Source organism: Cydia amplana, chromosome 23 (genome assembly GCF_948474715.1).
Source record: "Cydia amplana chromosome 23, ilCydAmpl1.1, whole genome shotgun sequence".
NCBI lineage: Eukaryota > Metazoa > Arthropoda > Insecta > Lepidoptera > Tortricidae > Cydia > Cydia amplana.
This window is the reverse complement of record NC_086091.1, coordinates 7,151,656-7,175,953: the sequence shown is the minus strand read 5'-3', so window position 1 is coordinate 7,175,953 and position 24,298 is coordinate 7,151,656. Positions and strand designations below refer to the sequence as shown.

Below are 24,298 nucleotides of genomic sequence, written 5' to 3'. Positions count from 1 at the left end.
TAGTCATATTAGTTATGTCAGCCAACTAAAATAAAAATGTTTAAATTAAACAATATACTAATTAAGCTTTAATCGGTGATAATCTAAGTCACAAATAACATTCTTAATCTCGATGTACATCTGTGTATTTTATTGTATTTATTCACTTTTCAAAATGGCATTTAACATTTTAAAATTTACTTGTAATATTTAACTATTGTTCAAGTTTATTCTAAAGTTTCTGTTTTTAAGTAACTGCAATTTTTTCGTACATATTTAATTATGTAACAGGTAATAATGATAACTTAATCCGTCGCTATATATATAGGTAGATATGAGATATACAGATATATAATAACTACTTTTATACATATAAACATACAATCAGTATTTTTCTCCACCGATGTCCATTCCAGATAGTTAGGTATATTTTTCATCAAACGCTGTGCGATCAGCTATGTATCACTCATGATTATTTTTATTTCATTATTTATTTTTGTTGCACCATTATGACATTTTCAATGCATTTTATTGATTATATTTTGTATTTGTCAATTTTAATTTTGAATGTAAAACTTCAGATCTGAATAAATTATGTTTTTTATTCTCTATGCTTTGTTTCATTTGTCTATCGTCTTGTTAACACATTCACTGCCAGCGACCCGCTAGGTGGGTTCTCTAATAGGCGCTTTTCGTTACATACGGGTTTTATCGGTTACGTTCGTAACGTGTAGCTCGCGCTGGCACTGAATATGTTAACCTTTTGGACGTCAATGACTGATATATCAGCACCGCAGGTCCAAAGCAAGTCGGATTAATCGGTCACATACCACAGAGCAACATAGACCTACGTGCACATGCATAAAGTTCAATTTCAGTTTTTGCACTTCGGTGACGTGGCGTCAGCGTGACAGCTTTTGTGTTTGACACGGCGTCAAAAAGGTAACTGACAGTGTCAAAATTACCCCGAGGGACTGTCCCTCGGGGACATTATTTTAGTTTGAATAAGTATGTATTGTATTCTTATACTTCGTTTTTTTTAGGATTAGAAATTTGGTAAACAATCTTGATGTGTCTTTTAATTGAAAAACACTTTAAAAATCAATAACTATTACTTATGAAAGCAGAAGACTATAAAAGATCGTATTAGATTCATAATTGTTACATATTTACCGTAACTTATTTTTAAAATGTGTTTTTCAATTAAAAGACACGTCAAGATTGTTTACCAAATTTCTAATCCTAAAAAAAAAACAAAGTATAAGACATAACATAATAGTAATAGATTGCGGAAATACCAAAATCAGCCGTTATTTTTACCTACTTTTATCCTGAATGGGTAGTTGGGTATAATAGCTAGTAAAAATAAACAACTTTCACGCTCAATATCAATATATTTATCCATAAAACGACACACTATTCTTAACCCCTTGAACGCCACGGCTACTACGCCATCGTGAACCTTATCGAAATGCACGAAGGTTGATATTGGGCTGCAGCCATGCACGTCAATTGACGTCTTTGGCGGTTGAAGGGTTAAGCTTGTTCGTCTTGTTCTTCAAAGTGATCCTGGCTTGGGTCGTGGTCGACGCCGAAGTAAGCCTTCATTTCCGCTATGAGCGTGTCCGGTATCTTGTAGAGGGGTATCTCGGAGGAACGGATAACCAGCTTGGCGTTTCCTGCGAATTTAGACAACATTTTAGACTTAGAGTCTTACAGTAGATGTCGCAAAGAGCCTCATCAACAAATGTATATGTGGACAGGATGAAACAAATATCATTTTTAACACGCTTTTATTAGGTCATAGAGAAATATAGTAAGACAAGAGTGCTCACTCCATACATCAGTTAGACTATTAATTTCAGTGTCTACATCTAGCATCGAGTAGCGGAACTATCAGTACTGCTACTTGACAATAGATGTAGCAGTACTGATAGTTCCGCTACTCGATGCTAGATGCTAATAGTCTTTTTGGTACTAAAACTGATGTATGGAGTGAGCACTCTATGTATTTTTTTGTCTATGATTAGGTCGACCTGTATGTAACTAACTATGTAATGAAATCTTGCAAGTTAAATTTGATCCACTTCCCGGTTTCCGATTGAGCTGAAATGTTGCATGCACATGTAAGTCGGGTGACAATGCAATATTATGTTACTATTGAGCTGATCTGATGATGGAGACAGGAGGTGGCCATAGGAACTCTGTGATGAAACAACGCAACCTAATTGTGTTAGGGGTTTTTAGAATTTTCTCGATGAGTATTAGTTGTCTGTCGTAAGAAAAGTACAGTCAACGATAAAAGCGTGTACCAAAAATGAAATTTTTGTCAAAAACTTATTAGGTAGGTAGTTTTCGATTGGTGTTTGTCGATATACGATTGTCACCTTGGCTCTGACCCCCGGCTACCTTGTGATACGTTCATACGTTTCTCCCGGCCATCATTTGAAAACTACAAGTCCTAGCAACATACTATAAAGACAACTATTGTAGAGAATTTAATGACGAATATACTGAGTATAATGACCTATATTTTTCCCGTTCATAGCCATAAGGCTGCTATACACGGGGTGGAATGTTCATCTTGATCAGATTGTACATGCGATCTGATCGCTGGATGTGAACAGCCTTGAAACAACGTGTGAAGTGACCTACGTTTCTCCCGTCCATAATTTTAGAACTACAAGTCCTAGCAACATACTATAAAGACAACTATTGTAGAGAATTTAATGACGAATATACTGACCTATGTTTTTCCCGTCCATAGCCATAAGGCTGCTATACACGGGGTGGAATGTTCATCTTGATCAGGTTGTACATGCGATCTGATCGCTGGATGTGAACTGACCTACGTTTCTCCCGTCCATAATTTGAGAACTACAAGTCCTAGCAACATACTATAAAGACAACTATTGTAGAGAATTTAATGACGAATATACTGACCTATGTTTTTCCCGTCCATAGCCATAAGGCTGCTATACACGGGGTGGAATGTTCATCTTGATCAGGTTGTACATGCGATCTGATCGCTGGATGTGAACTGACCTACGTTTCTCCCGTCCATAATTTGAGAACTACAAGTCCTAGCAACATACTATAAAGACAACTATTGTAGAGAATTTAATGACGAATATACTGACCTATGTTTTTCCCATCCATAGCCATAAGGCTGCTGTACACAGGGGGTGGAATGTTCATCTTGATCAGGTTGTACATGCGATCTGATCGCTGGATGTGGACCGCCTTGTAACAACGTGTGAAGTGACCTACGTTTCTCCCGTCCATAATTTTAGAACTACAAGTCCTAGCAACATACTATAAAGACAACTGTTGTAGAGAATTTAATGACGAATATACTGACCTATGTTTTTCCCGTCCATAGCCATAAGGCTGCTATACACGGGTGGTGGAATGTTCATCTTGATCAGATTGTACATGCGATCTGATCGCTGGATGTGGACCGCCTTGAAACGGCGAGTGAACGGCATCATCATGTCTTTGGAGGGGAGGAACGGTTCTCCATAGATCTGTAATATGGAAGGTCTAAGTTAATTTTGTACAAATGTATCACTACATAGTATAAAACAACTAGCGGCCCGCCCCGGCTTCGCACGGGTTAACAAATTATACATAAACCTTCCTCTTGAAACACTACTAAAAAAAAACATCAAAAGTCGTTGCGTAGTTTTAAAGATCTAAGCATACATACAGACAGACAGACAACTGGAAGCGACTTTGTTTTATACTATGTAGTGAAGCGGTGCGGTTTTTTTTAAATAGATAATGATTTAAGAGGAAGGTTTATGTATAATTTGTTAACCCGTGCGAAACCGGGGCGGGTCGCTAAAGTCTATTTTTTTATTCGGTAGACTGAAATGACAGTTAATAGTATGAAATGACATTTCATGTTCATACTATTAACTGTCATTTCAGTCTACGGAATAAAAAAATAGACTTTAGTTGTAAATAACATAATCATGCCATCGCCTAAAACCAGGCTTGAAATTACAATTTCATGCTACCATCAAAACAGTTGAGAGTTCGAGCAGTAGATATATATAAGTTGAAATGCTTCGACCATAAATAGTCGTGTTCTGTAAAAAAAACTCTCGACTCGCCCACTAAGGGTTCCGTACTTTTTAGTATATGTTGTTATAGAGAATAACATCTGGGAAACGGAATAATAAGCTCAGAAAACATAATTATAAAAAGTTATAGAGAATATAGAGGCAACAGATACATCTGTGTAAATTTCAATTGTCTAGCTATCACGGTTCATGAGATACAGCCTAATGACAGACAGACAGATGGACAGTGGAGTCTTAGTAATAGGGTCCCATTTTGTTTACCCTAAAAATGTTTTTTTTTTTAATTTGCAATAAAGATTTAAAGTAACTCTTACTCACCCGAACTCTATGGAACGGTGCTTTCTCAGGCGTCAGGCGGCGTTGTATGACTTGTTTGATAATCTGAAAAAGATTAGGTATTTGTTGTAATAGGGAATATTACGCGAAAGTCTGCGTAGGGGGCGCCACTCCCAAAACAAGTAAACAATCTAAGGGTCTACCGCAAACGAGAGAGTCGACATTTTGTTATCTAACCTCTCTATCACTCTTGCATATTCGAGCGATAAAGAGGGAGATAGCTGAGTTTTGATTTCGCGTTTCCCGGTAGGCCCTTTGTAAACAAACCGCCTTGATGTATCAATGTCATATTTAATTGTCTGTGAAAAGTTGAAAACTTGTCAAAAAACAGTTTAAGGTACAGTATGTAAAAGTTACTCTATGGTATACTTAAGTCACTAGTGCTGCACTCTGGCGTCAAAACATTGCAGTAATACTCCCTATTGGGAAGGTTTTCAGCTTTTGTATTAGGTTTTACAAATAAGTGGCGTAAGGATCCTATGATAATATGATTATGTTGGTACAATTTTTTTATTATTACTTATTAATAATGCACTAGTAATTTTCAGCTCTCCCAAAGAGCTTGTAGTATTTTCGGACGAAAAAAATGTACTCGCAATTCTTCATCAATACATATTATAAAACAAAGTGGTGCCGCGTCTGTCTGTCTGTATGTTCGCGATAAACTCAAAAACTACTGTACGGATTTTCATGCGGTTTTCACCTATTAATAGAGTGATTCTTGAGGAAGGTTTTTGTGTATAATTTGTAAAGGTATTGTGTAAATTCGTTGAACTACCCGAGCGAAGCCGGGGCGGGTCGCTAGTTAAAAATAAATAAAAAGCCCGCATAGCAAAATTTATTTCCGGTGTATCAGAATTGTTTTCTTGCACCATTCTTGAGGAAAACTGTATATTTGACTCGGCTGAAAGGCAATAGGGATGATGACACATGTTGAATTTTATAACAAAAATCTAGTAAAATAGATAGGAAACGAGCAATTTATCACAATAATGTGGATATTAAAATAAAATATTGAAAAATTACAAAATTACAGGACCTGAAAGTTTCAAAATTTAAGTTTTTTTTAACTTCCAAAAACAATTAAAGTAAGGGTACCATTCGATTCCTTACATTTTATCCAAAAAAATATTGTATAGCAACTATATACATAAACGCAATATTTCACCGACAAAAACGCAATTTTCTTGTTTTGTCCATACTACAAGATGGGCGATGACGTCACGTTTTGTATAGGGCGAGTGAAGTGCGACTGTCGGACTTTGACTACAATTTCTGACTTTTGTGTTACTTTAATGCAATGGGTCCCATATAGACATTTGATCCTAAAAACAAACCCGATCGATTGATACCATAAAAAAAAATAGTCATGTAGCCTATTGCTGACCCCGTATTAAGTTCCTTCGAGAATAATGTACTATTAAAGTCCGTGCGGAAAGAGAAGAGCCGTGGAATGTATTGGGCCCCATACATTCCAGGACTCTTCTGTTTCCGCACAGACTCTAATACTATTATTTCCATACTTACAGAAGGCAAGTGTAACGCCATGTTTTTAAGCTCCAGACGAACTTTCTTCCTTGCGGCGTCCTCAGCCGTGTCCATCTGATGCGACTCGGAGTCTAGTTTTCTAACGTGCTCCAAGATCTGAAGTAAAATTACATATCCTCCTAAGGCCGAACGAAAAATTGAGTATGTAGTCAGTACGGCCCCTAGTCCTACCAGTAGTACTATTGGTTTATTTATACTCATTCAGACCTAAGAACTTAGGAGACTTTTTTTAAATGTTATTGTAAATATATAGTACTTTGGTTTTTTTTACGAACTTGTTTAAGGGCTCACAGACAAAACAAAAACAGTCCTTTAGAAGTTCGTACACGCCAATTTCGATAAGCGCGAAATTTGAAAACAAAGATAAAGATAAAGATATATTTATTTGCAAAAATGTAGTGATAGACATAGGTGGACAATAATTTTGGAGGCGTACATTTCACTTGAAGAAGCATGCAAATTTTTCTTACTAGCTAGGTACTAAAACTAAATATATACAAATTGAAGCTAAGTTTAGTTATACAATAATAACATCATCAAAATACACACACATATCATTACATTTCTACCTTTGATTTACAATATTACCATTATATAAAATTATTTATTCATTTATAAATGTCAAATTTCTACCTACGATTTACAATAAGTATTACCATTAAGTATAAAAAATATTTATTCATTTACAGATGTCAAGTATTCATTAATTTTGTAATAACATTTATCTAAACAAAATTTATACAATTTGAATTTAAATTCAGGCATGTCTGAGTTCCGTATTTCTATGAGTAAATGATTAAATATTTTTATTGACATACATAGAACGTTATTTGCAAAGAAAGCTGACTTTGAGTGGTAAGGATAACATAGGTCGCTGCCGTTTCGAGATTGATAAGCGGTGGTAGATGTCTTATTTTTAAATAAACCTATATTGTATTTGACAAATAGACCTATTTCATATATATATAATGATGGTAGCGTCATCACTTTCAACTCATGGAAAAGAGGTCGACAGGGTTCTGTATGATGCACGCCACATATAGCCCGTATACATTTCTTTTGTAGAAGAAATACTATTTGCATATTACTGCAGTTACCCCAAAGTATTAGGCCATAACGCAAATTTGACATTACATGTCCATTGAATGCTAATAGGGCAGTTTTTTGTGAAGAGATTTGAGAGAGCCTTCGCAGGGCAAATATGAACCTATTCAATTTATCTATGAGCATTTCAGTATGGTCTTTCCAAAATGATGCGTTTTCTATTAAATCCTACTGGTAGCTAGGACCGTGGTACGCTATGACTACACAATTGTTGAAGGAGTGGGTCTGAATAACAAAGTTAATAAGTACTATGAGTAGGACCTTGGGCCTTAGGAGGATATATTAATGTAAGGCCTCAGTAGCGAGACGTGAGCGTTTTTTGAAGTGAAAACTTCTTTAGCGGCGCTGTGCACTTTTTGAGGTGGGGAAAAAATGTTAAACTCGCGACAGGTCACGTGACCTGATCGAAAAACTGTTACAATGTCATTGAGTTTTCACTTCTGCCGGCACTCCCGGAGTGCAACCCGTTGTTTTTTTTTAACAAGACGTAAATGTCGGTAGATATTTATGTACCTATAAGATGACGACTGTGAGTTCGAAATAAAAACAGTAGGTATTTATATACTAAAAGAAAAAGATTGGGTTTATTTTCTAACAAACGAAGAAGTTACACAAGACACATTCACCTAGAGTGTCCAAAGCCTCAATAAAAATTAGATAAACAAAAAAAAATACATTGATGAAAGCCTAAAATACTTATAACTTATATTTTTTCTACATTTTGAATTGCCTCGATAATAATTAATAACATACGATATTTTTCTATATTTTAATAGTACATTACATCTAAGGAGGTGAATTCGTGAATGCACCAGATCGCAGGTGTTTGTGGCCCGAACCGACGGTGAGGGCCATAAATATGCGATCTGGGGCTTTACGAATTACCGCCCGTGGTTTGTCTAAAGTTTTACGTCTTGCCACCCAGGAAGTGAGATTTTCTCCTCGCGTAGCGGGGACGTAAATATCTTTTTTTTTATTATCAAAATATTACGTACCTTCTTGGTGATCTTGTTGGAGTATTTGTCTGTCACTGATTTAATTTTATCGTACGGGATGTTGTCAATCACTGTAAAAAACGAAATAGGTAAGTCCAACTTAACCATAATTTATAATCTACTAAAGTTTTCGTCACACAGGCGCGTTTTCCAAGCGGGGCGTGAGCGGGGCGCGCCGCTTTACATATAAAACGCTCACGCCCCGCCCGGAAAACGCGCCTGTTGTGACGGAACCTTAAGATATACGTCCTTATGATACACGCTAAATAAATGATACCGTGCTGTCACGTCTATTGTCAACGACTAAGAGGAAAGGGGACAACCTCTTCTCCATATAAACGTAGTCCCCATTTTCCTCTCTGGATAGATGAGTAACTAACTGTGCAACTGTTAGTAGACTGCAATCAAGTCGTTCTCCACAAGTTGGCGCTTTGGCAACTCATGTTCGGCAGCTTATAAGGGACTAAGAATCATCTGTGAGTGCCAATACTTTAGTGAGCAATAGATAAGTAGCTTACTGTGCAACTGTGAGCTGACGACAATAAGATCATTCTCTGCAATCTGGGTCCTTGGCAACCCGTGTTCATCTTGCAGCTTATGTATGCCATCTATAAGCTATACCTAGATATGAGTAACTAACTGCAATTGTGAGTTGACGGCAACCAAGTCGCTTTCCGCAACTTGAATCTTGGGCAACCAACGTTCATCCTACAGCTTACAGAGGATAATCTGTGAATCCCCAGAGTTTAGTGAGCTATAGATAAGTAACTTACTGTGCAACTGTGAGCTGACGACAATAAGATCATTCTCTGCAATCTGGGTCCTTGGCAACCCGTGTTCATCTTGCAGTTTATGTAGCGCAGAGAGTGCCATCTGTGAGCTATAGATGAGTAACTAACTGCAATTGTGAGTTGACGGCAACCAAGTCGCTTTCCGCAACTTGGATCCGGGCAACCAATGTTCATCCTACAGCTTACAGAGCATAATCTGTGAGTCCCCAAAGAGTTTAGTGAGCTATAGATAAGTAGCTTACTGTGCAACGGTGAGCTGACGACAATAAGATTATTCTCTGCAATCTGGGTCCTTGGCAACCCGTGTTCATCTTGCAGCTTATGTAGCGCTGAGAGTGCCATCTGTGAGCTATAGATGAGTAACTAACTGCAATTGTGAGTTGACGGCAACCAAGTCGCTTTCCGCAAGTTGGATCCGGGGCAACCAATGTTCATCCTACAGCTTACAGTGGATAATCTGTGTCCCCAAAAAGTTTAGTGAGCAATAGATAAGTAACTTACTATGCAACTGTGAGCTGACGCCAATAAGATCATTCTCTGCAATCTGGGTCCTTGGCAACCCGTGTTCATCTTGCAACTTATGTAGCGCAGAGAGTGCCATCTGTGAGCTATAGATGAGTAACTAACTGCAATTGTGAGTTGACGGCAACCAAGTCGCTTTCCGCAAGTTGCATCCGGGGCAACCAATGTTCATCCTACAGCTTACAGAGGATAATCTGTGAGTCCCCAAAGAGTTTAGTGATATGTGACGTTATCTATGAAAAGGGACCTTATTGTCGATGGCGCTTACGCAATTATTAACGATGCTCCGATATAAATACAATGCCGCGCGACGCTGTGCGGCGTAAGCACCATCGACAATAAGGTCCCTTTTCATATATAATGCCCCATATATACGTAACTTACTGTGCAACTGTGAGCTGACGACAATAAGATCATTCTCTGCAATCTGGGTCCTTGGCAACCCGTGTTCATCTTGCAGCTTGTGTAACACAGAGAGTGCCATCTGTGAGCTATAGTTGAGTAACTAACTGCAACTGTGAGTTGACGGCAACCAAGTCGCTTTCCGCAAGTTGGATCCGGGGCAACCAATGTTCATCCTACAGCTGACAAAGGATAATCTAGTAGGATAGTCCCCAAAGAGTTTAGTGAGCTATAGATACGTAACTTACTGTATAACTGTGAGCTGACGACAATAAGATCATTCTCTACAATCTGGGTCCTTGGCAACCCGTGTTCATCTTGCAGCTTATGTAGCGCAGAGAGTGCCATGCCATCTGTGAGCTATAAATATAACTGCAATTGTGAGTTGACGGCAACCAAGTCGCTTTCCGCAAGTTGGATCCGGGGCAACCAATGTACATCCTAAAGCTTACAGAGGATAATCTGCGAGTCCCCAAAGAGTTTAGTGAGCAATAGATAAGTACCTTACTGTGCAACTGTGAGCTGACGACAATAAGATCATTCTCTGCAATCTGGGTCCTTGGCAACCCGTGTTCATCTTGCAGCTTATGTAGCGCAGAGAGTGCCATCTGTGAGCTAAAGATGAGTAACTAACTGCAACTGTGAGTTGACGGCAACCAAGTCGCTTTCCGCAACTTGGCTCCGGGGCAACCAATGTTCATCCTACAGCTTACAGAGCATAATCTGTGAGTCCCTAAAGAGTTTAGTGAGCAATAGATAAGTAACTTACTGTGCAACTGTGAGCTGACGACAATAAGATCATTCTCTGCAATCTGGGTCCTTGGCAACCCGTGTTCATCTTGCAGCTTGTGTAGCGTGGAAAGGACCATCTGGAAGTCCCCGAAGTGTGGATGCAGCTTCCGGTAGTATCCGCTCAGTTTGAAGCAAGTGGTGGACGCTTCCGGGTTCGTCTCCATAATAGATTTGAGGCGTTCGAATATTATCTGTTGAATTTGAATGTATTAAATACGTACAGGTCTATTCACAAGAGCTGGCACGAATGGAATGAATGAGTGAATAAAATTATCTATGTGTGTATCACATTAACCAATAAAATGGTGGATCTGATCTGACTGTATACATATAAATACAGGTGTCACTCATACAGTTAGCAGCAATAGTTGTTAAGCGGGCGACGTGTTCAAAATGATCTTAACGCGACTTTATTGGAGAATAAGAGCGCGTCAAGGTAATTGTGAACACCTCGCCCGCTTAGCAACTTCTGCTACTGACTGTACTATGAAAGTTTCGTTCATTCCATTCGTGCCTCGTGCCAGCTTTCGTGAATCAACCTGTAGATACGACTTGGGGTCGGTCAGTATTAACGGCTCGGCCACGACATTGAGCGACTTGCGACGGCGGCAGCGATAACCATAGGTTGGAGCGAGACACAGCGATCGGACCTTTCTTTCCCGTCGTTCGTTCGCTCAATGTCATAGCCGGGCAGTTACGGGACTTTACGCGATGGCGGCAAACGGGAGCGAGACGCAGCGATCCGACCTTTCGTTCCCACTTACGGCCGTCGCTCGCCGTAGCCGCGCCGTAACCCTTTGAACGCCACGCTTATCGCGCGCGGCGCGTCATAGTGAACCTTGTCGGAATGCACGAAGGTTGATATTGGGCTGTGGCCTCACGCGTCTGGCGGTAAATTGGTTAAATTAATAGCTTTTAACCTTTTCGACGCCGTGTCAAACACAAAAGCTGTCACTCAGACGCCACGTCATTGAAGTGTCAAAACTGAAATTGAACTTTATGCATATGCACGTAGGTCTATGTTGCTCTGTGGTCTGTGATCGACTAATCGGTCTTTGGCGTTGAACCTAGGGTGCGGATATATCGGTCATTGGCGTCCAAAAGGTTAAACGCTTAAATTTGAATGCAGTTTTTTTATTTGACAGCAGGTTTTCATGCCCTGTTTTTATATCGCATAACATGTCTATTATAACAAAATCGGTTCATGTTTCAATGCCCTTTAAATTTTCGACGTAGTTACTTAATGTGCTTATTATAGCAGGGTGTCGTAATGGAGCACCAGATGTACTGTAAATTTATATTAAGTTACAGTGATTAATTTAGATGAACATTCGATGATTCAGAACTATTATTATTATTCATTTATTTATCTTTCCTCTTACGTTAGGTTATTTATAATATGAATATAAAAGTAAAATATAAAAACACTTACAAAACAATAAAAAATACATATAAACACATTATAAAAAACCTAACCTAGAATGCCGCCGGCAGCGGGGCAGGGCCCAAGCTACCGGTGGTCAGGGCCGCAGAGAGAGGAACCGGCGGACTATCCGCGCCGTGTCCAAGATTATTATTATTATTATTATTATAGCCTTTTCTTCCATACTCCTTCTTTTAGTTTATCTATGTTTATCTTAGTTGTTTTGTTTGTTTGTATGGATCCCTCTCTGGGTGAAGGCCTCCTCCAGTTTCTTCCAACTTTCTCTATCTTCTCCTGTCTCCATCCAATGTTTTCCGGCTATTTGGGTAATGTCTTCAAACCAGCGTTTCTTCGGCTTGCCGCGGGGGCGTTTTCCGTGTGGTCCCTTCCATTTTGTAGTTTGTATGGTCCATCTTTTATCTGTCATGCGGGCTATATGGCCAGCCCAGTTCCACTTAAGCTTGAGAGCATGGGTAAGAGCGTCGGTTACCTTGGTTTTTTCTCTGATTCTTGTGTGTCTTATTTTGTATATTTTCCGCAGCCCCATCATACTTCTCTCCATAGCTCTCTGCGTAGTTCTTATTTTCTCCTTCACTTTGTTAGTGTATACCCATGTTTGTGAGCCATAGACTAGGCATGGTAGGAGACAGGTGTCACTCACCACTTTTTTTAATGTCATGCTGTAGTCTCCCTTCAGAACTTCTTTCAGAGACCAGTACTTCTTCCAGGTTATAGTTGATCTTCTATTGACCTCTTCTTCGTTGCTGGTTTTGGAGAATGAAACCTGTTTACCTAAATATATATAGTTATTTACATACTCTATTGTCTCGTTACCAATGATTATAGGCTTTTCATAACTGTTGGTCATCACTTTTGTTTTATTAGTGTTCATTTCAAGTCCTACTTTGCTGCTTTGTTCAGTTAGTGTTCTCATCATGGTTTCGAGGCTTGTGGCAGTTTCTGAAAATAGCACTATGTCGTCAGCGAATCTTAGATGACTTAGATATTGATCATTTATCCTTATTCCATTATTTTCCCAGCCGAGCTTCCGGAAGATTCCTTCTAGCACTGCTATGAAGAGTTTAGGTGAGAGTGGGTCACCTTGCCGCACACCCCGTTCTATTTTTATTGCTTGCCCTCTTCTGTCTAACTTTACTCTGCTGGTGTTGTTTTTATATATGTTCTTAAGAATGTTGATATATTTTGTGTTAACCTGAGCTAGTTCTAGAGCTTCCCATATAGCGTTATGGCTAATAGTGTCAAAAGCTTTGCTGTAATCTATGAAGCCTATGTATAGTGGTTTGTTAAACTCTTTGTATTTTTCAAGTACTTGTTCCAATGTATGTATATGATCGACAGTGCTGTATCCGGAGCGAAAGCCTGCTTGTTCTACGGCTTGGGCCTTGTCGATGACTTGTGTTATTCGCTTGAGAATAATTGATGTAAAGAGTTTGTATGTGCTTGCTAGAAGGCTAATCGGTCTGTAGTTTTCTATGTTTAGTGGATCTCCTTTCTTGTATATTAGAGTGATGTCCGAGTTTCCCCACTGTTTTGGTATATCACCTGTGTTTAGTATTAAGTTAAATAGCTTTGTTAGGTAGTTAATTAGAACTGGTGCTCCGATTTTGATGGCTTCGTTGGGGATAGAATCTGGACCTGGACTTTTCTCACTCTTTAGGTTTTTTATTTGGTTGTATACTTCTTTCTCTTCTATGTTTAGTTCTTCACTAGTAAAAGTGTTTTCATAGTTTTGTTCTTCTAGATTCTTCTGTTTCTTATATAGATTTTGGTAGAAGGATGTTGCCGAGTCTATTACATCGTCTCTTGATCTTGTTTCGGTATGGCCTTTATTTAATTTGTGTATCCAAGTTTTATGAGTGTTCAGTTCTTTTAGTGCACGTTTAGTACTTCTAAACTTTTCCAAATTTTTAGTTATTATGTTTTTTCTGTGGTTACTATAGTCTTTTTTGATTGACTTCCTGACTTCTTTGTGTAGTGCGCTGAGCTCATTCTTTATTTGTCTATTTTTGTTCTTAATTAGAGTCAAATCTCTTCTTTTTTGTATTAAGTTCTTTGTGTGGTTACTGAATATTCCATTTTCCTTTGCTATTTTGGTTTTTTCTTCTATTTTTAGACTTGTTTTAATGGCAGTTTCAAGCATGTTGTAGTAGGGTTGGACATATTTGGGTTCCATTTCATAATCTAAGTTAGTTTCTAAGTTTCTCATGTAAGTTTGTATTTCCTTGTCCGTTTTTGGAGTTTTTACTGGTGTTTGGAATTTTTTCCTGCTTAATTTCTGATTAGAAAGTTTGACTGTTGCTCTAACTGCTCTGTGGTCGCTAGGAAATACAATGTTGTTTAGCACTTCTATGTTGGTTATTTGGATTGGTTTGTTGGAGAGGATGTGGTCGATTTCGTTCCTAGTTTTGGAGTCTGGAGATTCCCATGTCCATCTTTTGCTATCTTTTTTCTTGAAGAAGGTATTCATTAGGCACAGTTTGTGTTCAAAAGCATGTTCTATGAGTCTCTCACCTCTTCTATTCCGATCTCCATAGCCATAGCGACCCATTATTGAGTTTTCATCTTCTCTTGGTCTCCCGATCTTCGCGTTGAAATCTCCTATTACCAGAGTGATTCCTTTTGTCAGTGTGTGGGCTCTTCTCAGGTCACTGTAGAAAAGTTCTATATCATCTTCACTTGAGCTGCTTGTAGGAGCATAAGTTTGGATTATTGATATATTTGTACTATCAAATTTGAGTTCTAATAAGGCCACTCTTTCTGATATTCCTGTAAAGTTGACTAAGTTTGCTTTTAAGTGCTTTTTTATTAGGAATCCTACTCCATGGTGACCGTTGGTTTGTCCCATGTAGCAGAAAATGTACTCTTGGTATTCAGAACTATACCTTGGCTATATTTTCTAGAAGCTTGTTTCCCGGCGATTTTCTGCTGAGGTTATACAGCCGAGTGTATTTCGACTGCAACTCCGTCATTATCTCCTTGTGTGTTACTATCAGTATCTGGAAATCATATGGCATATTATATACTGACATAGTACAGTACAGTTGCCATCAGATATATCAGAGCGGCCAAGGTGTTAACAATATCTGATCACGCACTCTAACGACTTGACAATAGAGGCGTATTCAGATATTTTAGAGCGCTTTGACCGCTCCGATATATCTGATGGCGACTTGCAAATAATTTATCTATTTCAGTTTCTAATTAAATCGGTTTATCAGTGTATCTGTAATGAAGAAACAGATAGAATGAGTCATTTTCGCATTTATAACATTAAGTAGGAATATAACTTAGTTAATAATATGGCTTAGTTTTTTAAGCTTAACCAAATACTCAGAGGATATAACCAAACGGAGATGCCTTGTCTGTAATTTACTGTACAAAACTGTCTGCCGATTTTTGCGGGGGAGGGGAACGTCAAATGTATGCGTAACGTCAAAATAGCCATGTCAGATAAATGTCAGTCCATACAATGTGTATGAGTTGTATGACCATTGGTCATAGAATTTCTACAGAGGGGGACGCCTGTTAATGGCTACTCTGTTTGGTTATATCCTCTAAGACCAAATATGGGGCATTATCTATGAAAAGGGACCTTATTGTTGATGGCACTTACGCTGCACAGCGTCGCGCGGCATTGTATTTATATCGGAGCATCGTTAATAATGGCGTAAGCGCCATCGACAATAAGGTCCCTTTTCAAAGATAACGTCACATATTACCTGTTCAGATCCGGTCACAGCAGTCCCAGGGCGCTTCTTAGGCGCGCCCTTCTTATTAGCTTTAACTTTGCCACTGGCAGCCACATGTGCCTGTAAAACAGAGAATTCATACATAAACAAGTTTTCAGCAAAAAATACTTGTGTACTTTTCTGTCCACCGGCAACTAATGGTAGTAGTAGTAAACTCTTTTTTTTTATTGTACAAAAAGACATATTAAAAATAACATATAAGATAAAGATAGTTTATTCATGTAGACATAATTACAATGATTTAGATTTAGATTTATTTATTTCATAATATGAATTTACATTATAAATTATTCTAAGCTAATCTATACGAATTTATATTATGATCGTCAACTATTTATTATATACAAATGTCAATACAGATAAAAATCATCATCAAATATCCATAGCAAAATAAATTCATCACAAAGTCAAATAAATATTGGGAAATAAATATACAATGTCAAATGATAGTATTATTAGGTATGGAAAAGATGTCAATATGGCTACTTATACCTGCGCTATGAATGTCAAATAAAGCTACATTATAATTTATAAGCATACAATTAGGAAGAAGTAATCAAATCTAAGGGTGGGAGAGGGGAAGGGCTCAAGGCTTAGCCAATGACAACAGATCTGACCATTATTAAAACTCAGTTTCCTTAAACTAAATGGAATAAATGAAAAAAAAAAAGATGAATCCTGGTATGGATATCATCATAGGTTTAACCCTTAATTTGACTGTGTCCGGTGTGGCGGTCAACTCATTTGAAAAAATATGACAGCTTTTCGTGAAATTATTTACTATATTTTCACATGGCAATCGATTTTTGAATTTCTGCGGATGGGTAGAAAAATATAGTTGAAGTACCCTCAATGTCATTATATTAGTTAATCTGTAAAATGGCACCGCCTCGCACGTCAGTTGTTTTTACCAAGGTATATATGCGTTTATCTCTGTTATTTTCCAAAAAAACGAGTCAATATGAATCAAAATAATAATCTTTGTTATATAATTGAAAGGAACTAATATTATAAAATTTCATTTTATTACTTTGTCATTCTCTAAACTGCCGCGAATCAGTTGTCCGTTGCACCGGACTTCACCAAATATGCTGTAAACGATGTTTAGTAATATTTGTCCGCAGTGGCGGACTCTGCCAATGACACGGAGTTTAACTTTACTAGTATAATAAATTTAACTTTTATGAATGTATAGTTTTTTTCGTGAACAAACTCACTTCTTTGCTAAGACTTTTTGTTTACCTTCCAACAGCACAAGGTGTTAGGCCGCTCAGCTAAGATTTTGGCGCTCATACCTAAAGAACATGCCGAATCTGAAGCAAGTGAAGTTTCTACTCGCGAAAATGAAGTGCTTGATAATTTTGACGCTGACTCATATTTTTCCTCATCAGCATCGTTGTCATCCTCGCTAGAACGACTGAATATTTCAAATAGTTCTGAAAATGACCATGAACTTATGTACAACAATGTTGTAAATAGTTATGAGGTACATACATTGCAGGATGTAAATGTCCCATTAACACCTATTATGCGGGAAGTAATTGATCAAGAAAATTATTACTGAAAGGCATCGCCGGAGTTGGTCTACATTTTGCGCAAATGATACGGCATATTTTCTGTGGGAACTATTCGTCGTAATCGATTGCGAGGGGCTGATGAAAAACTTAGTACTATCGAGAAGGTGCTGAAAAAGAAAGCCCGAGGTAGTTTTTCCGAAGTTGTCTGCAATACCAATAAATTGGCGATACTGCGTTGGAATGATAACAAATGTGTCACCTTCATAAGTTCATAAGTCATGCTTATCTATCTAATACTTTTAAACGAGCAATTCTTGCATATTTATTTATTTATATGTATATATATTTCGGAGATTTCGGGAGCGGTTCTAACGATTTCGATGAAATTTGCTATATGGGGGTATTTGGGGGCGAAAAATCGATCTAGCTAGGTTTTATTTCTGGGAAAACGCGCATTTTCGAGTTTTTATATGTTTTCCGAGCAAAGCTCGGTCTCCCAAATAGTATCTCTATAATATACAGAATTCCATTTAAAAGTCGAAGGTGGTACTTGAATATCTTCTTGACATACCTATGTATAAACAATGGGTGTCTTTTGTATAAAAAAAACTGTTGCTCGAAAAATCTAAAATCAAAACCACTAAAAGCCTTCAGACTAGACTTATATACAGCTTTGATTAGTCAAAGCTGTATATAAGTCTAGTCTGAAGGCTTTTAGTGGTTTTCACGATGATCTGACCTGTTAGACTTAGGTCTAACAGGTCAGATCATCGTGAAAAAAATGTGGAATGTACTGTCAAAAGGCCAGTTGCAGCTCGTCCAGCTGACTCAGTGCGTTATGATAATATTGGACATTTCATGAGCAACAAATCTGAGGGTCGCTGTATGTATTGCAACAAAAAAACAGTTGTATACTGTATAAAGTGCAATGTCAGATTATGCTTCGTTACAGGAAAAAACCCCTGAAATTGTCAACTACATTTTCACACAAAATAATGTATATATTTGAATTTTGAAGTTTATTTTTAATTTCTAATTATTTTTTTATTTCTTTGGCAATGTCCGTCTCGGCGGACATCTCCATTTGTCTATTATATTCCAGGAATTTGGCAGAGTCCGGTGTAGCGGACATAGTTTTTCTCGGGATCTGGAAAATCTAGATTTTTATTTTTATTTTTTGGAAGCTTCTGAAGGTACAATTATTCAATTTTATTAGCAAAATATATAAATTTCTGTTATCAAAGTCTCTGCCAAATTAAGGGTTAATAATTGTTTGTGATGAAGCAACAATAATCATTTTTATTAGGGTTTTGTTTAGATCATTCAAAAAATTCACTATAATCATTAAAAAATTTTTTGTTTATTATACAGAAAGTATTATATACACTTACTTGAGACACATATTTTGGTATGATGGCTTTTAAGTGCAATTGCTTAGTATCCGGATTCCTGTTAATCAATCTTATGATCTGTATTCGGTCATACTGAGCAGATAGTAGTTCTATAAAGACAGTCTTCTTGAACTTGTTTTCGAAGTTAAAAAACAGTGTCTTGAATTGACAAGGGATATCGTGCATGACATGGTCCCGAACCTGCTTTAGGCTCCACTGAAAATATAACAATTATTATATATTTATCAGATGTTAATTACAAACTAAACTGTTTAAATGATATGTCCATTGTTTTATAGTTTGTTTCATTACCTTACGTGGAATACCTGTAATAGCGATATTCATGTCTGAAGTAAGTGGGAATTTTATGTTTATACTTATGGCTAACACAATTTATGAAAATAAAATATTACAGAAAATTGGCTAGCGTCGCTATTTATAAGTGCCCTGCAAGCCCAAGTCTGTAAACGCGACGCAACGCAAGTCAATCAACTGTCAATGTCAAAATATGGTCAAAAGTCAAAATTGTCAAAATTAAAAATATTGTAGGGACGAGAAACATATTCGATTGAAAAAATCATATTTTTGAAAACAATCGATACAATAATAAAATGCTTTATTTATTGATCTTTTTGTAGAGTCTGTTCGGAAAGAGAAGAGTTGTGGAATATATTGGGCCCCATAGATTCCACGACTCTTCTCTTTCCGCAGAGACTCTAAATTTGTATGTAAGTGTGACAGAGAGGTAACACGAACGTGGTTCGCGTTTCACATTAAGCCCCTCCAGACTATGTGCGTGAATCGCGGGCGAAGCCGCGAATGCGAGTGTGGAGTCGATTTCGCTGTCTGTGAAAATCGACTCCATACTGTGGAGTGTGGAGGGGGCTTTAGGCCCATAAGTCCTCTCCACACTCGCGCGCAATTCGCGACGCGAAGCCGCGAACGCGAGTGTGGAGTCAAGTTCGCAGATCTGCGAAATCGACGCCACACTCGTACGCGGGCTTCGCGGCTTCGCTCCAAAGAGTAAAGTAAGTATGCTTCGCTCCGCGATTCGCGCACGAGTGTGGAATGGGTTTCCGAGTCGAAATTTGGCATGAATTGTCCGGTCTAGACGGCCATGGGACGGCCTGACTTTCAATTAAAAAAAAAACAAGTGTCATATTTTTGACAATTTTGACATTAGCTTGATGGAATGATGTGATAATCACTGTGAGAATCCTACCGTCTATGCTTATAAATTATAAAATAATGAAAATAAACCATTTTAGAATCTTTATTATGGCTAATAGCTTGGATAAAGGGAATCCAATGCAGAACTAAACGTTCCTGATTGTTATCTGCAGCTTAATAAGTATATGTTGTGTATGAATCTAGTATCCTACCATCTATGATTTTGTGTTTAATCCATCGGTATAATGTCTGATAGCGTAAAAATACGAGTTACGGGTCTTCCCCGCGATGTAAGTATTTGTTTTTGCCATAAATATTACGTGATACAAATATATCGTCAGGTGACATGCAAAACTCACTAATTACTAAAAAAATATTTAAACAAAATGCAACCTTCTTTTAGTAATTTTAGTAAGTACCCTACTTATACCACTTATTATGAACTTGTGGTGGTAATTACTGTAATTAGTGAGTTTTGCTTGTCACCTGACGAAATATTCTTACCTATTATCAATCATTCCTTTGTGCAGATCACACTCTCGATCCTCAAGACCGAGTTTCGAACGTTGTTCAGAAAGATATATGTAAAGCAGTTCTGGATAGAGAAACTCTGCGACATGGATCCTGGGGATGGTGATTTGAAGCAGATGACAGTCAAATTGAGATACAGAGCCGAAGCACACCGAGCTCAGAACTTCTTCCACAGCAAGCCATTTGTCTACAACACGATAAAGTATCCGCTCGTTGTGCACAATGTTGAGGAATCCGAAGATTTGCCTGGAGATAATTCCGAGGACAGGGGACATGATGACAATAAGCACATTCCAGAGTCGACAAGGTGGGGTTAAATGCATGATGTTTATTTCTTTTGCCACTAATTAGTATACCTAATAACAGTAACAGTAAGATACAAAGAATAATACCGTACATGGCTGGGAGAAGTTGATAACTCGAGATAATATTTTATTGAAAAAACTTTGAACTTAAAATAAATTACATAAGGTTCAAATTTCTTCCATTTTTCCTGCCAGTTGTCAACTTCTTCCCGCCGTGTATGGAATAAACAGTTATTGTTTCAGGCCAAGCAACACAAGATACCCTCCAAACCAGTCCATCTCACCAGATAGGTCAAGAAACTCAAGATGCCCCCCAGAGCGATCAAGATACCCGCCAGACAAACCAAGAAAATACCCCCCAGATTGCTCAAGAGACTCTAAATACTCTCCGGATAGGTCAAGAAACTCAAGACACCCCCTCCTAGATAGATCAAGGCACCCCCTAAGTCGATCAAGACACCACCTAGATCGATCAAGACACCCCCTAGATCGATCAAGATACCCCCCAGAGTGGTCAAACAAATACCCCCGACCCTCAAGAAGCTGGAGATATTTTCCAGACCGATCAAGAAGTCCGACAGACTATCCGGCCCGGTCAAGAGATTCCAGGCATTCCCCACCCCGGTGACAAAATACAATATTCAGAATGAAATGATTAACAAGTCCCAATCTTAGGCCAAAAAGTGATTTTTATGCTGAAACCTGCCCAAACCGAAACTTTTAATGGACACCAAATATGACACTGAACATAACTAGAATATGATAACAAAAACCGGTCAAGTGCGAGTCTGACTCGGGCACAGAGGGTTCCGTACAAGATTTATTACTTAGTTATGTAATCCTCTAACGAAAAGATAAACTGTACTGGAACTGGAAAGCAGTAGTCCCCACATATTGAACACCTATGAGGAAATTTTCAAATTGCTGTCTGAGGGCCTACCGCGAACCCCGTTCGACGTGTTGCCTCCCTGTTACACTTACGTACGAATTTACAAGTGCAACAGAGAGGCAACACGTCGAACGTGGTTCGCGGTAGGCCCTCAGATTATTACCACTTTTAATTTTTATGTTTGTGTTTGTGACTGAGATGTGCTGAGATGTATGTGTTTTAACTAACAAAAGTTGTAATAGAAATAGATGAATTATATATTATAAGGATTAAATGTTTGGTTTCTCTAATTTTAATTAATTTTTGTGTAGATATTTACAAAATATCTTTTCATTAAAAATAGGCATAATCGACCGATTATTATCCATGGCTAGACCAAACTTGACAATACCACAGAATAAGTATAAGTACCTAATAGTATATCATTAAGGAAAATACACAAAGTAAGAAACGAAGATATAAGAAAGAGAACAAAACTCACAGATTCCCTTCAACATGCACTGAGACTAAAATGGAAATGGGCAGGCCACATTGCTAGATTTAATGATAAAAGATGGACACTTAAAACAACAACATGGCCGGGGCCTATAGCACAAGGAAAAAGGAAACCAGGCAAGCCACGAAGGCGCTGGGCAGAAGACATTCATAAGGTCGCAGGTGCAAGCTGGATGGAGTCAGCCAAAGACCGAGTAAAATGGCATGGGTTGGAGGAGGCTTTTACCCAAACGGGGTCCATATAAAACTATCATTCATGTCAAATAATATAATACATAAAACTGTTAAAAATTTATGGAATAAATAAAGCTTTAATAAAATAGTATTATCATACAGAACGGCCACGCACCGCCCCGCCCCGACTCGCATTACTTCGCCCCGCGACACGAATCGGCCATAATCTGGCGGACTCTCACCCCGGCTACACACGTTAACTATAAATCGTAGCGATTAATCTGTGCATCTACAATCAGTTTTATCTACATAATCGACAACGATTTGTCATACACACTAGATAAAACTGCGCAAATCGGACTGCACAGATTAATCGCTACGATTTATAGTTAACGTGTGTAGCCGGCATTAGTATAGCCACAGAATAAATAATAGTGCTAAGTACAGAAGACTCAAGCCCTTGCTACACGGTCGCTGACAAGCCCTCAGACCGCGTGGCCTTGGTCTGGACGGACCGTGTAGACAGTTGTTTCCAACAAAATTTGACCAAAACTGACCAAGGTCAGACGGTTAGAAGGCTTGTCGGCGACCGTGTAGCAAGGGCTTCACTCTCTAACAAAACGCGTCTGTTACGATACAGATATGGCCGCTAGGTGGCGACAGCGCCACGCGCGGCTTATGGCTTTCCCCAAAATTGGGGCCGAACGGATGTACTTTTAGCTACCTGTAGCAAAGCGACGAAATCGCGGAGTGAGACACGCCTGGTATAGCGACTTACTTACACATACACAATGACGCATGTACAAGGCATGTACAGAAGTGCCGTGCACACATCTAAACGCAAATAATTTTTGATGTCCGCCCAAAGAGTAGTATAATATATAGGACAAAGAGAGCCCTCTCGTGGAAGTTTTATGCATCCATTTGAAAGCTCCACCTGTAATTCTGAACAGGAAACATCAACGTCATTATCAGGGGGGGGGCACCCCCTAACCCCCCCTCCCCCCTATCTACCTACCTACCTAATACCTATAGGCCTTGTTTATACATCGATTAATGTTTAGTGCGAGTTATTACATAAGCTACTAAACGCAAGTAGCAGATAATTATAATGAACTCGCACTTTTACCACAGAATAACTAATAGTACTACCGTACAGAAAATTCAGTCCTTCACAAAAGTCAGATTTAGGTATAAAATTACACCTATATCGCCGCCTGCAAGCAAAATTGAAACTTATAACCGCGCACGAACCGTGAATCTCCTTTGCGCGCCGCAGTTTTATGACCAAGCTGTGAGTGTCGGCACGGGGTTATCACTTGACAAGTTTTTACCCACTGATTTATTATTTTTAAGATAAATATGTAGGAATTACAAACGTTGATTATGTAAACATATATTTTTTATCCGGAGATAGTATGTCTGATTCTCACGGAAGTAAGTTTCGAAGCCATTGTGTATTTTCAATTTTGCACGAGCGCCGCGTAACACGACACGACCGTGCACGCCGAGCGGCAGCCCACTGCATACGCCTGTCCGGTGGGCGCGCCGGCCAAATGTACCTAAACTGCGGAGTGACACCCAGGTGGCGCATTTTTTTAATAAAGGGCTTTATTTTATTTTTTTTAATAAAGGGGGACTATCCCCCCCCTGTGTCCGCCCCCCTGTGACATTGCTAGTAGAAGAAACAGGTTTGTTTAGAACTTCGAGGTGATAAATGCAATAAGTAATCTTAAACAAAATATTATTGAAATACATATAATAGAATCACAATAGGACAGAGGGCTTACATACCATCTATGGCTTACCGCCAAAATCGAAAAAATTTAAATACTATTTTCCTCTCTGTGCAGTGTCTGTCGCTCGTACATATTCGAACGTGTCACAGCAATGCGCGATAATGTATGGTACTTTCAAAACGCAACGCAAATCATTTTTGATATGTTTTTGATAATCGATTTATACGCGGATTACACTCGGTTTAGACTCTCGCACGAGCCACGAGACGAGCCGCGAGCCGCGCCACGAGGCGCGAGTCCACCGTTTACACTCGCGTTCGGCTTGTCATTCGGTTAT

General features: G+C 38.5%; 2 protein-coding genes across 2 annotated transcripts; one reads left to right on the top strand and one right to left on the bottom strand.

Annotated features, from left to right (window-relative positions):
• Positions 1-1,452: 1,452 nt before the first annotated feature.
• On the bottom strand, positions 1,453-19,043 carry LOC134658819 (uncharacterized). Its single transcript, XM_063514482.1, has 10 exons — positions 18,971-19,043; positions 18,659-18,874; positions 15,721-15,810; positions 14,884-14,997; positions 10,535-10,748; positions 8,051-8,121; positions 5,931-6,047; positions 4,386-4,448; positions 3,341-3,506; positions 1,453-1,658 (listed from the first exon to the last, which is right to left on the bottom strand). The coding sequence occupies exons 1-10, from the start codon at positions 19,001-19,003 to the stop codon at positions 1,516-1,518; spliced, it is 1,227 nt and encodes a 408-aa protein (XP_063370552.1). The 5' UTR covers positions 19,004-19,043; the 3' UTR covers positions 1,453-1,515.
• Positions 19,044-20,071: 1,028 nt separating this feature from the next.
• Positions 20,072-21,339, top strand: LOC134658656 (uncharacterized). Its single transcript, XM_063514307.1, has 3 exons — positions 20,072-20,118; positions 20,359-20,666; positions 21,153-21,339. The coding sequence occupies exons 1-3, from the start codon at positions 20,074-20,076 to the stop codon at positions 21,337-21,339; spliced, it is 540 nt and encodes a 179-aa protein (XP_063370377.1). The 5' UTR covers positions 20,072-20,073.
• The last annotated feature ends 2,959 nt before the right edge of the window (positions 21,340-24,298 follow it).

What these genes read in the sequence shown, in the direction of transcription:
- LOC134658656 (XM_063514307.1), top strand. Translation starts at nt 20,074, where the DNA reads ATGTCTGATAGCGTAAAAATACGAGTTACGGGTCTTCCCCGCGAT. An exon ending in TTACGGGTCTTCCCCGCGAT is followed by an intron (nt 20,119 to 20,358) that starts GTAAGTATTTGT and finishes TCCTTTGTGCAG; the next exon opens with ATCACACTCTCGATCCTCAA. An exon ending in CACATTCCAGAGTCGACAAG is followed by an intron (nt 20,667 to 21,152) that starts GTGGGGTTAAAT and finishes GACACCCCCTAG; the next exon opens with ATCGATCAAGATACCCCCCA.
- LOC134658819 (XM_063514482.1), bottom strand. Translation starts at nt 19,003, where the DNA reads ATGAATATCGCTATTACAGGTATTCCACGTAAG. An exon ending in TTCTAGAAAATATAGCCAAG is followed by an intron (nt 10,749 to 14,883) that starts GTATAGTTCTGA and finishes CAAATTCAACAG; the next exon opens with ATAATATTCGAACGCCTCAA. An exon ending in TATGGACGGGAAAAACATAG is followed by an intron (nt 1,659 to 3,340) that starts GTCAGTATATTC and finishes CTAAATTCGCAG; the next exon opens with GAAACGCCAAGCTGGTTATC.